At 40.6% G+C, this 15,617-nt stretch overlaps 1 protein-coding gene across 1 annotated transcript in view; it reads right to left on the reverse strand.

Moving 5' to 3' along the window:
• Positions 1-1,479: 1,479 nt before the first annotated feature.
• FREM2 (FRAS1 related extracellular matrix 2) overlaps positions 1,480-15,617 on the reverse strand; it is a 160,022-nt gene continuing 145,884 nt past the window's right edge. The window contains exons 17-24 of the mRNA XM_059144036.1: positions 15,230-15,422; positions 13,511-13,615; positions 11,978-12,105; positions 11,740-11,874; positions 10,847-10,973; positions 9,809-9,996; positions 9,453-9,599; positions 1,480-7,984 (exon numbers count right to left, since the gene is read on the reverse strand). Of these exons, the coding sequence (XP_059000019.1) occupies positions 7,472-7,984; positions 9,453-9,599; positions 9,809-9,996; positions 10,847-10,973; positions 11,740-11,874; positions 11,978-12,105; positions 13,511-13,615; positions 15,230-15,422 (1,536 nt within the window). The 3' untranslated portion in view covers positions 1,480-7,471. The remainder of the gene's footprint in view (positions 7,985-9,452; positions 9,600-9,808; positions 9,997-10,846; positions 10,974-11,739; positions 11,875-11,977; positions 12,106-13,510; positions 13,616-15,229; positions 15,423-15,617) is intronic.

The following is a 15,617-nucleotide window of genomic DNA, read 5'->3' on the forward strand; positions in this document are numbered from 1 at the left end:
CAGTGCCTCTTGATTTAGTGCTTGGTCTCTTTAGAATTCAAGCGAAGTGGTGGTGAGGTGTGCAGGCGGATGGGGCTTCTGTCCTCATCAAAAGGGGCAGAAACGTGTCCGGCCACAGCCACTGTATGTTGTCGCGCAGCCTATGTGTTTCGAACTCATTGTCTTCTGAATAGTTTCAACTCCGAGGAAATCCTAGGAAAATATTTGTACCTCTTTTTGCATACGCCCTTCTCCAAATGTTCTCCCCCTGTTGAGTACCCTGTATCCTCTCTGACCTGCCTCATCGTCCTTTGGATATAATCTTACTCTGCCTGACCGCCTTCTCTACCACCTTTAACCACTTTGCCATTAGTTACATTTAAATTTCCAGAATGAGATCTTAGCATCTTGAAATGCTTTGCAGTCTGTAGGGAGCAGGAGTTTCAAAAATTGCTATCGCTCTTCCTCTGCAGCAGTGTCCTGGCATGGCTGCTGGGTGGGGGCTTGGGATTGGGGATCAGTACTGTGTGGGTTCAGAATGGCCCAACTCTGCTTCTGATCATCTCCCTGCCCCCAGTCAGGTCTACCTTCCCTCATTCTGGTTTGGGGACTTTCCCCTTAAATTGGGTGCCTGGGTGATTGTGACTTTATGGCAGGGAGATCTTATCTCCTAGTTAATACCCAGGTGTGGCTGGGTACCCCTTCCTCCAACCCCTTCCCTAACTTCCAGAAAGCCAGGTTTTCTTCCTAGCGGCTTGGAAATTTCCTAGCACACAGGCTCTTTTCTTATCTTCTCTAGTGAAGATGGATTGAGCCTCTCATTTCTGTAGCTGATGACAGCTTTTCTGCTATAACATGGCCATTTCCTCCCCCAGTCCCCCACTCTAACATCTCTTGTGTATTTGGCCCTTTTCTTGGGATTATCCTTCAACAGCTCTAAGACGCTGTCCTTGCCTTTCCTTCTGGTATTAAACAGTGGTGGCCACCTATTAAAAATCTGACTATATAATAAATCAAATGATTACTGATTTGAGGGAAATTTACATAAAGGCAACTGGTCTACCTTGTCAGGGCAGCTCCCCAGCAATGGATTCATCCGTTATTAGTTGATTCATCCTCATTAGTGCAGCTGGGCAGGGTTTCATACCTGTAGTAGGATCTAGACACCCTGCTCCTGGGACAGAATTACTCGCCTAAGTATGTGGTTTCCTTTAAGCATACATTGCCACTGACAGGCCTCTGGCTGTGTCAGCACCTGCTACACCTGGTGAGTAAACGCTAAGATTCTGTGGGTTGATCCTGGTAAGGAGCCGACATACTTTGCCACAAGCATCAGAGAAGTGCTGGGAGCACAGGTCCCATTCTGGAAGCCTGCAGGAGCGTAGGCTTCAGACCTGGAACGAAAGTTAACGGACACTCATTGCAGACTACACGAATTCTTGGATTTCAGTGCAAATAAAGTTGAAGAATGAACCGCAATAACTTGACCATGTTAACAGATTTATATTTATATGGGCTTTATTTATATTAAACATGTGATATATTTTGAAGGAAAACAGTGGTAGTTATGCAACACAAGTGGCAGCAGGAATTATTTTAGACGTGGATAGAAGACTGAATGGTTCCAAATTATTGGCATAGTTGGTTTCCCAGGGATAAGCTTCAATATCCAGCAAACATGAAGTACCCCAGTAAATAAACAATAACAACAAAAACTAGACCCTGCTTGTTTTTGAAGAATTCCCATGGGAAAATCACAAAGGCCAGTAAGCTTTGCAAATAATTCCATTACACACAGATATGTCACTCAGTGGCTACATAAATATAAATTTACTGAGTTTTTGGAGGACTTTGGGGGAAGGAAGTAGGCACTTAATACAATTATCAAACACACAACTCCTTGTCCAGGCTGAAGTTTTCTTTCAGAGACAAATGGGCTTTAAAAATACCTTGCCAAAAACTTGAATTCCTGAAACCACAGAAAGAGACTCAGCTTTGTACTTCTTTTTGTAATGTGCTTAATTTGGGCCCTTACAGAAATTATCTTTTATTCTTACCAGTAATTGCTTTTCTATATTTTAAGTGGTTTGTATTACAATGCTCTTTATTATTAATGTTAGTTCTTAAAAACTTGCATTTCTCTCTTTTCTTTCTTATTTTCTAAGGCACAATACTGACAATTCTTATGTGAAGGGAAGATCCAAACATTGGAAAAATAAATATCTGTAGTAGTGATTCACTTAGAGTATTCAAGGAATCATGCAATCTGAGTAGGCAACATCTGGCTAATAGTGAAAGGAACATTGTACATTTAATAATTACAATTTGAAACACTTCAAAGCTGTTAACATTTTAACAGTTTTTTTGTTTTGCCATTTATTTCATTGCAAAGTATTCAATCATGCAAAACAACTTCATATATGTGATCTCTGGCCTTTTACTTTTGCTCAATTAAACCCTTAAAGGGATTTTTGTGTGTGTGTCTTAAATGTCAGTGTTGAACCTTCACTGAGAGAAAAATCAAAGCACAGATTGTCATTACATTATTCAGAATGATGCTTTTGATCTTTTGAAGGGAGTTCTTTCCATCAGCCAAAAGCCTTAACATTTTATAAAGAAGGGACACTGCACAAATGCTGGGCTCACTTACTAGCTTTCAGATGAAAGAGAATGTTAATTTTGTAGTGAAAATGGCAATGGTTTCCAAACTAAAAGGGAAGCGTTACTGGAGGAATGATAGACAAATATCAGAGGATGGTCTGTGCCAGAAAGGAAGCCAGGAAGGAAGAAAGGAAGGGAGAGGAGGGAAGGAAGGAAAGGAGATGTCATTGCTGCAGCAGCATTGTGGTTTCTTCTTCTGGTTGTTGCTCTTAACTAAAACACAATACTGAAAAAAAAAAAAATACACAGAGATACCAGCAAAAGCTAACAAATGTACTTGAAAGAGAGGGAAGAGGGTAAAACTCTTTAAAGGCCGCCAACTCAATATTCTGATTGGTTTTCCCGGTATAATTAAATTTGAGAGAGGCTCACATTAGTGTAGTTTGTTGTATCAACTTTAGTTCAAGAGAGAACCAGCTTTCTTTTATCTAAGAAGTTTCTGTATAATCCTCCTGGTGAAAACTGTAGGAAAATGCTGCACACTTCTATTTTAGAATCTCTTATTAAAAGCAAAATAACTACCCAAATCTTGATCTTCCATTTTTAACACTAAAGGAGAAATAGACAGTGAGGGAAACTTTGAACCTATGGATGGTATTTTCTGAAAATTCTTGTCATTAACCATGGAACACTGGAATCAAGTCGAAGAAAAATCTTAAGGAAACATAGTAACCTTGAAACTAATGTCCAAGAAAATCTCACAATAGTATGTTAACACAAATGACCATTCTGTTGACCTTTCTGAAAATCTCCATATGGACCATTTCAGTTAAAACTATATTTAGGATCGTCATTTTCTAGATATGAGATCTTTGGTTGTTTGTATACGTAAATGTGTCTGTATGTGCTTGTCAGATACTAGTCGTACTTCTACTGCTGTGCCAAATTACACATTTCTAAGCCATGGCCTTAGGACTGATTGAACACCTAAGCTCTATTCACCATTTGCCCTGCAGTTAGTAAAGACACCTGTCTTCTCCCTTTTGTTATTGCTCTCCTGGCTAGAAGAAATGAAAGAGTTTCAAAGAATCAGCGCTCCCTTGCTTTTAAATGAATACAACTATGTAAACTTCGAATTTGTAAAATATTTGCATCTTTAGAGATTATTTTTTCTTTTTCTTTTAAAGGACTAAACTGGTTTCTAAATCAAAACTAAATAGGTATTTTCAAAATAGCAGCAGTAATCAAATTTCCAACCTTAAAAATTTAAATGTCATTACATTTTCCTGTTATTGCTTCTTTATTGTTTCTCAAGCTAGGACTATTTTACCCTTTAGTGCGGATTTATATGAGAGGCTCTATGATTTTCTGCAGATCCATTTCTATTGTTAAAGTTGACCTTGGAGCTGGTAACCTGGAAAAGACTAAGAGGTGTGATGACCTGATAAAGAAGTTGTTGGCCGCTGATAGAAATACATCTTTTGTACTTGGTCCTTCATGTCACCAATGCTGTGCAGTAGAATGGCGGAGGAATTCTAGTTGACCGCCATTTATACTGTTCAAATGCTGTGGATGCTTGTGGGAGGGTGCACTTCAAGAGGTGTTGGGGCATTAATGGATGAGAACAAGAGTTTATGTGCTATATCCCATCTTTGGAATAAAGTGGGCCTGTCTTCCATTAAGAGGAAAAGAATAAGCCAGACTACCCACATCCCTGCAATGTGCCCTTTCTGTGTAGATTTGTAAAGGGCAATTCCATTAAATTATTGATCTGAAATATTTTACCTTAGATCTGTGATCACAATGACCCATAATGTGGGATTCTTTTAGAGGAAAGAGAGTGGACTCCACTGTCAGTGCTCTGGAGAGTTTTAAGTTGTGGTTCACAGACACGCCTGGCTTGTTCTTGGTCCAGGGCAGAACCCAATGCAAATGCTGATCCCTCTGGTCTAAAGGAGGAGCCACATTTGGTTAGAACCTGCTGGAGACCAGGGAGGGCATCTTGGTTTCTGTGTAATCTCTCAAAGTGGTGAGTCCTAGGTGAGCATTTAGTAAATGTTAAGAGAGGGAATGAAGTGGGATAAATAAAACCATCATTAAAACCATAATTATGTATTGTAATGCTTTGTGGTTCATATGCAGGGAGAGCCGCTAAGGCTTCGTATATATTTTTGTGCTTTGGGTTTTACTGTGTGATACAATTTCAATTATATAGTTTTAATTAGGGTCAGAAGCTACTGGGTATCTAAGGAGTTATTAAAGCTTATATCCTATTGTCTATGGGAAGTTATTTTATGAAATTGTGCTGATAATACCAGCATAATTGTCTAAAAACAAAATATTGGGGGAAAGGGTCTGTTTTATTGAATAATAAAACATTTTCGCTGATCTTTTTTTTCCACTAAAAAGAGTTTCTTAAGATTAATGTATATAAAATCACACATTAAGTAAACAGATAAAAGGAAGATAATGCTGAAATCCAAGCACTCTACACTTAAGAAAGCTATATCTGCCTTTTCCCCACAGACTCTATTTTCAAGGGAAAGTTAGAGGAGAGAAAGGGAGAAAGAGAGAGAGGGAATGGGCAGAGAGGAAGAAACTTATCTTTGTTAGGAAAGGATAGACATGTTCTGTGTTTTATAAGCCCTCCAATTCATATATGGCAGTCTCATTAGTAAAACACATCGCAGAGTGAAATTTGATATAAAAACCAGTGTGGCCCAAAGGCTCCAAACAGGCTTGTCGTAATGAGGCTTCACTATATTACTATATTACTATGTTACTATATTCAGTGACAGAGATGCTCAAGACTGTGCAAGAGTCAGGCTCTGAGGCATCTAAACCACTGAAGGAACATAAAGCAACGGCAAGTACTTGTTCCCACAGTCTAACTGAATTGAACCCAGTGCTAAGTCATGAAAAGTCCACACGCTCACTGAAGCGGCTTAACTCATGCTCATTCCTAGACAAGTTACGAGGTAGCTAAAGAAGTAGCAAAGCATCTGCCAGAAGGCAAAGCAGAAGAAAAGGGGATAATGTTGAAAGCATTCATGTTTGCTTGACAAATGAACTCCCGGGCTATACGGTACTTAATATAAGTCCTTTGGGGGGCCCTTGAGTTATTGGGGTGATATCCATAAATTCCCCAATGGAAGGAGACTCCAGTCTACCATATTCTTTGAAAGACTTTGAGTGTGAAATGCAGAGCTGCCCAAGAGGAGAGAGGCGAGCATTAGACGCTTTTCACCTCTCTCTCAGCACCAACGTAGATTCCTTTTTTAATAAAGAGATGGCTGGTGCCCACGGACACCAGATGAGGTCCATTCCGCTAGGATGTCCAGTGTGGCCAGACTATGGACAAAAGTGAAAAGATTCCAGGTAACACATGAGGGTTAGTTAGTCCTTAAGTACAGTTCTTTTTCTCCTGACCCTGTTTTTGCTTGAAATACGTTCACTAGCTTTTGGGAGATTGGTCACTGGACTACTACTCCTTCCCTTTCCAACGGAAATTTCTGACATTTGGTGAGAGTCTATTTTTTCAGAAGGGTGATGGGAACCTTGCCAAGCAACTCACTTAAGTTTCCTGGTTTTTAACACTGTGAGCAGTGCCACATGGTATGTTTTCAGATACTGAGAGGGACCTCGCTGTGTCAGCTCACTGAACTGGATATGACAAAGAATGCTGCTCTCCTCCTGGATCAAAGAAGGTTGTGCCTCCAAGGCCATCTCTGGAATGACAGGGGCAGAGGTCCCCATTTTTGGCCCAGAGGCTGATTAGAAGGTTAATGAAATGTCCTATGGCCAATTTAAGTTCTGGACATTGTTGTGTGATTATGCTCCTCTGAGGGTTAACCTCATATATCATCTGTCAGAATGTTCTTTATTTCCGTGATGTAGAAGAGGCACTTTGGTTAAACACATTATATTAATAAATACCACTTTCTCCTTCCAGCACCTGTAATGATACTTCTCATAATTTTGGGTTCAATACTGCAAACATCTAGGCTCAGTTCTTAAAGAACATTGTCTTATAAATGTGAATCTAACTCTATAGCATTTCTTCTTCATCATCAAAACGCCACCAACCCTCTCATTTCCCACAAATGTTGAGCACCCATGAGATATACTATCATGCAAGAATTCGACTATTTCTCACTATATAACAGGAAAGTCTTCGACAATCTCTTCCAGACTTAACATATTCTTTGGTTTAATTTAAAGTTAAATAAGCAAGTAAAACAGGGAGGCTCTGATGAGGATGAAAAACAATTCAAATCCAACCTAGTGACTTCCTTCCCTCTATATTTCCTTCCGTTCCCTCCCATGTAGTAGGAAAGGTGAATGACGGGTTGAGCCACCCCTGGTCATAATTCCATGCTGTCTCCACCTATTCGAAAACTTGTCATTGTAAACAGTGTATTTATCATTTGTGCAGACTATCCATGAAAGCCTTTCTAGGAATAAACTGTTATACAATGAATAAACAATGTGATAATTGCACCTTCAAGATTCATGCTCATATAGCAACAGGAGACTCCTCTTCAACTTCTGAGAGAGTCTGCAGCACCTTGGAATAGATTTGTCTCCACTGTTTAGAGAAAAATGCCTAAAATGAGAAGTCCATTCCTGGCAGTCCATGGATGGCTATGTATACCCACCAATACATTGTTGCTGACTCTGGAGTCAGAGGAAAGGCATGGTTTGTGGTCTGCATTTGTTCTCTGATGCATGAAAAAGTAGACAGAATTCATATCCAATTTCATTAGTACAGTCAGGTCCTCTGAGAAGCTTCATAAAAGAAGTCCCCAATTCCCTGGCACTGACAGAAGCATTTGGGTTTCCACTGTCTTTCTAAGGCACTGGAGGCCAAGGCTGAATCCAGCGATGCTCTTCAAACTTCTGAGCTGTCTCCCTGGTGGTTCTGCGGGGCCATCATGGGCTTGCTACTGCCTGAGCCTTTCAGGGCGCCCTTCCTCCTGGCGCCCTTCCTCCTTCTGCACATCATCACTGTGATGGCAGCGAGGCAGAGGGTGAGGAACCCCACCGCGACGCTGCCAACGACTGTGACCAGGCTGACATCAGAGCTGGGCCGGTTGAGCTCACGAGGGAGGACGCCATCAGAAGGAACTCGCCCCTGGGGGACCTGCTTCCTGCTGGTGTGGTCCAGGGCGATGTGCTGGATGTTGGTTCCCCGGTTGTTGTCAGCACCTATGTCCCACGCCAGCGGGGGTGGGCTCCTGATCTCCCTCTTCTTCCGGCTCTGGCTCGTGGCCTCTGGCTTCCCTGGACCCACTATGGAGTGGTGCTGGTACTCGGTACTTCTTTTGCCGATGCCTCGATTGGCGTTGTCTTTTGATCTTACAGTGTAGATCGTGTGTATGTACCATTCCCGACCCAGGGCAACCTAGGAAATGCAACTCTATTTGTTAGAAAATTAAATACCACACCAACCTAATTCATGACTCCTGCAAGAGAAATTAATGGCAGAGACAATCACTGAGAATTTACTCTAGACTGCAGAATTAATACACTAAACATTTTTTTGTGGGTAGTACGTGCAAGGCTTTGTGTAAAGGACTCTAAAATATTTTGTGTGACTCTCAAAGGAGTGTGTGCCAGTAAATCTTTGGCAATCTGTGACTTGCTGCCATAGAATGTCGGAGCTGTCACATGGTTTTAACTTACTCATCTGAAAAATGGGTAAGGAAGGATCCACCAGTGCTGAAACGTGCCAATGTTACTCAACCAGTTAGTGGCAGAGGCAAGACTAGAACCCAGACCTTCTGACTCTCAGGACTCTCTTCCAGTACGTCTGGCTGCATATTTACATAGGAGACCATAGAAAAGGTCTGTTTTTCTGCTTTTCTAGGGCTTGTGAAAAGAAGGAATTTCTGATGGCTCTCTGAACCCTTCAGGATTTAAAGGCATTTAATGCTTTGAGAATTAACAGTGAAAACCATTTTAAAAAATTATTCCAAGTAACAAATATGCTTCTTTAAGATTCTTTCTTTAGAATGAAGACAGATACTGTGTCTGAAGCCCCTCTGGTGTGGACAATTTTCAGGAAATTTCCTAAAAGGTGTACTTGCCCCTCCAAGGATTCTCCGTGGAAACACAAATCTGAATTTGTCTCATTTGTCTGCCCAGTGTTAGGGTCGCCTGTGTCTTTTTACCATCCATCGCTAGGCTAGGATATTGTTTCTTGGTTTATAAAATCTTTGAGAATGGAGATTTATGAGCTGTGCACACTTCTTTTCTGAAGCCAAGATCACTCTAATAAAGATAGTCATGAAAAGTCAACAGGAAGGAAGTTTTGAATAAGAAAAGCAGAGTTTCCGGGGCACCTGGATGGCTCAGTGGGTTAGGCCTCTGCGTTCAGCTCAGGTCATGATCTCAGGGTCCTGGGATAGAGCCCCGCATCGGGCTCTCTGCTCAGCGGGAGCCTGTTCCATCCCCCTCCCCCGCCTGCCTCTCTGCCTATCTGTGATCTCTTTCTCTCTGTCAAATAAATGAATAAAATCTTAAAAAATAAAAGAAAGAAAGAAAGAAAGAAAGAAAGAAAATCAAATCAAATCAGAGTTTCCAAACATCAGACTTAGATTTCTATTCTGGGCTGAATAAGGGTCTTCATTACTCATAGCCTTAAAATAAGGTGAATGCAGTAATAAAAATAATACCTAGGGTTTACAGAATGCTTACCAGGTGCACACTATGGTCCTGTGTGGCTTACCTGCATTACCTTATACAATGTTATGATTACTTATGCAGTATTCCTATCATTGCCCTTTCGTAGAAGACACCTGGATCATCCCAATATTAAATAATTTGCATGTGCTCACAGAGCTGGTGTAAGTGGCTTATTACTGGCCCACCTGAAAGAGTGGTGTTGAGTCAACTTTAAAGCCATCGGATCCAGGCTGATTCACTAAGAGAATAGCTTCAGGGTCATCGGCTGCTAGCTTGGCATTAAACAGGACATTTCCAAAACTGGTGGCTTGCGTCTCTGGCTGAGCTTTGTCCTTTAAGCAATAAAGAAAATGAGGAGTGCTGTAGATAATGCCAACTTCTACAAGTACAGAATGGTTTCTTTAGGTTTGTGCAAGTACAGATGACCATACAATGTCACCATTGTGTTTCATTTAAAAAGAGGTTATTGTTTTTAAATACCAGATGAAAACATTGAACTTTGAACATCTACCTAGTTCACTGTTTGGGCTAAAGCACTTACCACAATTTTAAATCTATATAAGAGTGAAGGAGAGTCCGCTAAGCAGCCGTATTCTGCATTCGTGGGACTGTATTTGGGAACATAGCCGTCAGCTCCAGTGCACAGAAACACCTTCTCAATGCTGCAGTAAAAGGAGTCACCCAGATTCTGGACAGGATCTACCATGACACGCCCGTAAATGATGTCCCCTGAAACAGATATGTGGAAGTGTCATTTCTGTTACATGGTAAGTCCTGTCCACATGACTCTGTAAACCATTGGTGACAATAACGCTCCCTAGAGAGTACTTCCTTCTTTTTCTAATCTGCCATCAAATACTGGAAGACTTTCAGGATGTCATCCACTCCCAGGCCTCAGGTGAGACCACTCTGGGGATGGACCACAAGTGACTGCAGATTTACTGACTGTCCCATGCTCAGTCAGTAGTGGGAATAACCTCAACGCTTGGTCTATAATTTAATATTCATAATTCCACTGTGGTTTAAAGTCCACTTCATATAGATAAATTACTTGGCAGGATACAGACTAATAAAGTATATAGAAAAGAAAATGTTGATAAAAAGCTGAGTTGGCTTTATGTGATTTTGAAGGAGAGTTTGTGGAAATTCCCTCGCAGTCAGTCATCTGTTTCGCAACTACTACTGAACTCCCACCATGCGTGTTAGGCATTCTGCTAAGTGCCAGGAACAAGCCAGATATGACCCTCACCATGAGGCACCGACAGTCTCAAGTAGCTGCAGTATTTGAGTCTATGCACCTGGAAAGAAGATTCACGAAAAGAAAATCTAGATTGTTTCCAAAAGTCACTTAGGCAAAGGAAATAGAGATTAACTTCCCCAGAAGAAAAACCATCTAGAAGCATATATCCAATTCCAGTGGCCCTAGCCATCCCTGCCAAAGTGGTAAAGACCCAGTAATATTCTCAAGAGTATACCAGCACTGATCATTTCCCTTCTTAAACATGATCCCAATAAAGCAAAGCACAACAGATGTGGCGGCGAGCAGACAGAGCGGCTGTCTCATCTGTGAAACGGGTACCTTCTGCGAAGGCAACATCACTCTCTTGCCCAAATCCCATGGATCCATCAGACAGCCAGAGGCTCTTCTTGGAGAGGAGGTACATCTGGGTGTTCAAGCTGAACTCAGCTGCCACTGGATCGCTGACCTAAAACGAAGTGTGAAAGCTCTGTTACGGGTTGCCGATTGCCCTGGCGGTGCACAGATGCCTTATTCACAGACACACACATGGGCTGTATGTGCACATGTAGATGACGGAAGACTGCACCGCAGTTTTCACATCCGACCAAACTAACACAGGGGATTGTAACGCTGGCTCTGCCCTTCATGAGAAGGCGATACTGGTGAGGTGAAATGTTTTGGCTGGGATGAAACAGCATTCCTTGAGCTCTTTTCCATTGTTTTCACAGTGTATATATGGACTTGTACTTCTCATGCTCAGTGCATGGCCAACACTTAGTATTTGTCCTTGGACAAAAGTGTCGTCATATTTCTTTTACTATATAATGGCAGTTAGGTACTTGGAGATGTCGTGAACTATAGGATGTTTGTTTTCCTTCAAGATCAAGAACGAGGCAAAGACATACAGAAGAACTCTGGGGAAAACCCTCAACTCTCCAAGGCAGCAAACTCCAGGAGGAGAAAAGATCACATAAGAAGAAAAATAACCCTTGTGTACTCTTCAACTCTGGATTTTATACCCTGATCCAACGACAGATGAAGGGCAGTTCTTTCCTCCTTCCTTCTTCTCTTGCTTCCTTCCTGTCTGACTTCCTTTATTCTCAGCAAGCAAGAATTAGTAAGTCATGGCGTGAATTTATGTATTTGTTTATTTATTTACTGATACATGTGAACCACGATCTTCATGAAGTGGGATTGGAGAAGTCACAGGAAAGCAACTGCAAGAGACACACCTGTTGGAACCGAATGTCAAGGTCAAAGGTGACAGGCTCTAGGGGGTTGCAGGTGACTGGCAGGCGGTACTCTTGATGCGATGGAGTGGTGCAAGGCAGCAGTTTCACTGTGTAAGTCCCTGAATAGTCACGTACCTTTAAGGAGAAGGGAGGACATTTAGGTTTTCCCTTTAAGAATCTGAGGTGTCACCCAAAGCAGCAGAAAAGGAAAGTTCAGTTAAGAGCCTGAGTCACTTACCGCAAAGTCAGACATAAAGCTCCACTGCTGCACGGGCTGGTTATAGGTCGGTTCACTCCTGATGAGGCGCAGGGAGAAGGTCAGGCCTGGATGATCAGCTGACATGATCATTGAGCTAGTGAAGGATGCTAGAAAAGTGCCAGTAAGAATAATGGTAGAGTGGCTGTAAGAGTGCACAATAGCTTAGGGTTTTCAAAGCACCCGATCGCACATTGCTTGCTTTTATTCTTAATACTAAGCCTTCAAAGCCCCAGTGTTGGTATAATTAGCTTCATTCCCCCCCTTGGAGAATGTGAGCTGAGGCCGATTATAGTGACTCTCCCAAGATCACACAGTTAGGATGTGTGCCTTCTGAGTCTTAATTCAGTGCTTTTCCCATTCTATGATTCTGTGATGAGATAATTGTGCAGAAATGCTCAAATAGTCCAGGGCAACTTTCCAGGGAAGGCACAGCAGTGCAGTAACAGCTGATGTGAATGCATTTATTGTGCACCGAAGCCGAGATCAACTTTAGTCTCTTAGCATCGCACAGCAGGGCAAACCCAACTTACAAACGGAACCTAATTTTAATTAGATTGCCTGCAATTGTGTCTAAACAAAGACTCAGTTTATTAGAAAGGTAGACATGTGGAAGGGATCTGTAAAGACCCAGAAATCCTTATTTTCCAGAACTGTCAGTTACAATAAAGCCAAATGATTCTTTTTGGGTCCGTATGTCTTGTAGCTCAGCCTCATAAATATACAGTGAGCCCCCTTTCTCTTCTGAATTTTGGCCCCATTCTTTCCTTGTTTTGAGCTCAAACCCAGAAAACGGAAGGCCGGAGAAGTCATGGATTGAACTATGTTCCCCGTCCAATCTGACAATAGTTGGCAAATGGGCAAAATATGCAACACCAAGTTAGTGATATGGAGAGTCAAATAAAAAAAAAATATTTCTAATGGGATGTCCTTTATATTTAAAAAAAAAAGCATGGGCATTGGACTTCAGTGCCTGCTTCCTTATTGGTATTTAAAGCACAGCGTTCGCAGTTAGTAAAATGACACAGTAAATCTTTATTAAAGGTAATTAGTTAACATGTCTGAAATATAAGTATCATAGTACAATGTTACTTCCAGCTCTATTATAAAGGTTTCTCACTGTATCCAGAAAACGGCTGTGAACAGAGGAGTCCCTGCTAGACAAATGACTTCAAATTCAACTTTGTATGCAACAGAATTGAGGCAGAGAAGGGGACTGTGGTTGCTATGCTCTTTATCTAAAGAAAACTCCACTTAAAATGAACTCAGTAGAGTTTTTGTTTAAATTTACTATCATTTTGTATTTTCTTTAAAAGGCTATGTTGATAATGATGAATTTGTAGCTTATGAGATATAGCTTAACAATTATCAAACCCTCCTGTGGATAAGTCACATGGACAATTTACTTGAAGTTAAGTTTAGATGCTGGATTCATAGCTCATCAGGTAGCGCAGGGTCTGAAATATCTGTGTTCTGTGGTGCAGGGAGCAGCTTCTTGTGGATAACAGGGCTTACCGGGATGGGACAGCACGAACAGACCATGGAACTGAGCCTCTGTCTTAAAGTTCACCACCAAGCGCCCCTCTTCACCGATGCGCATGCTCGTGGGGTAGAGAGAACCTATATGAGCAGAGTGCACAAGAGTGAAAACTACTGGTGACCAGGGACTCATTATATGCAGGATTTCTTCCAAATTTGAATTCAGATATGTCTCATCTTTAATATTCTAGCCAAAGACGGTGATTAGAATTCTGAGTGATAAGAGAAGCACAAGTGTTTTGTTTGTTTTGCTTTGTTTTTTAACAAGAAAGGGTATCAAAAAGGGAGGCGAAATAGAATCAGGTAGCATGAGTGAGGTCAATATGAAATAAACAGATAGACAATATGAAATAGATAGAAATAGACAACATGAAATAGACAACAGGCCAAGATTATTTTTTTCCCTGAAAGCATTAGTCTACATAAATGAAGTTGTAAATTGAGAGACACAGTAAAGTTGTCAAGTTCTGAAGATCTGGACTTGGAAGTGGGTTCATGTTCTCCAGAATGATTCCAAATTTTACAGACTTAGTAAAAACTCTGGAGGTTTTCCAAAACTTTTGGCAATTTGACCAAAGTTGGTTCCAGAAACAAGAAGGAACCATGAGATCCTTATGTAGAACTTGAGAACCACAGCATGGATCCACATTAAATTTCCTTAAATATATACTTTCCAAGGCAAGATGTGTAACCAAAATACTGAAATATAAAATAATTTAGAATGATCACTCAGGGTGATCATATAACCTTTCACATAAATTTAAGGCAATCTTAAATCTGTTTAAGATAGCAAATTTTGAAACACTGTCAATAGTATTTTCTCTCTGGCTCATAAAAAGTGATTCAAGCATGATGCTCAGATAGGCATGAAGCCAGAACAGTAGCATGTGTCTGAAAAGAAATTATTCATTCCACGGATAGATAAATTAGCATTATGCTTGTAGACTTTAAATTATTATTCTGATACAGAGATTGAAAGAAAGTTTTGCAGGTGCTTACAGGTGCTTAGGAGTTAGTTGTCCTTACCACTGCTGTTCCAAAGCATCCAGCTAAAATATTACAGAATGATAAAAATTTAAAATAAAAAGAATATTATTAGCAGTCTAGTCCACCCTTGAGGAGAAACTGAGTGCCACAAAGGCTAAGCTGTATGTTCAAGATCACAAAGCTAGTTAAGCTGTGGAAGCCAGAACTAGAAGCCAGGACCTAGCTCATTTTCACAAGAAAAAAAAAAAGCATACATTTTTCTCTTGGGTTCATTCCTTACTTTCATAAGGAACGTCTTCTATACATTTTCTAGAACCTAGGAAACACACAGACTATGTTGTGTAACACATAAATGATGAATCACCTGAAATGGACTGTCAGGGTTAAATACCCATGAAATGTTTATGATATCTATAACAGTCACTTGTTATACAAAATTTTGGGCACTGATAGGATTTCGTTAGTTTTTCCATGACAAAATGAAATAATCTTAAAATACTGAACATAAAAATAAAATTTATTGAAAGTTGCTTCTATTATTTATTTTGCTACAGTTAAAAAAAAATCCTAGGATCTATTTGAATCCTAATTCAATAATAATTCAAATAGATGAGAATAGATGAGAAATCATCTATAATTCAATAATTATATTCAATAATTCAATAATTCAAATAGATGAGAAAACTCATTTTCCAAATTATTACCCACCTTGGAGTTCGGCTTCTGGTGGGCTGCCAATTCCATCATTCCACAAGATGGCAGTGTCATACACAAAAGTTAGGCGGAGCTCTGACTTCAAGTCAAAATGCTGCCAGCCTCCTACCCCAACTGGGGAATGGAACACATAGGAAACATACAGAGGCACTCGAAGGGTCACATAGGACTGCACTAGATTTAGGACCTAAAACAATGAAATTACATCTGTCAGCATGATTCGGTATTAACTGGAGGAGCCTAATTTTTTACAAGACACTTTTCTCCTTTCACTCAGCTAGAGATTTTGAGTGACCATTGAGGTAAGGAAGTGACAGCATTTATACTATTTATACTACTATACCTAATTCTAGAGCAATTAACTAGTTGTTACCATTACCTT

This window comes from Mustela lutreola, chromosome 13, assembly GCF_030435805.1.
Source record: "Mustela lutreola isolate mMusLut2 chromosome 13, mMusLut2.pri, whole genome shotgun sequence".
NCBI lineage: Eukaryota > Metazoa > Chordata > Mammalia > Carnivora > Mustelidae > Mustela > Mustela lutreola.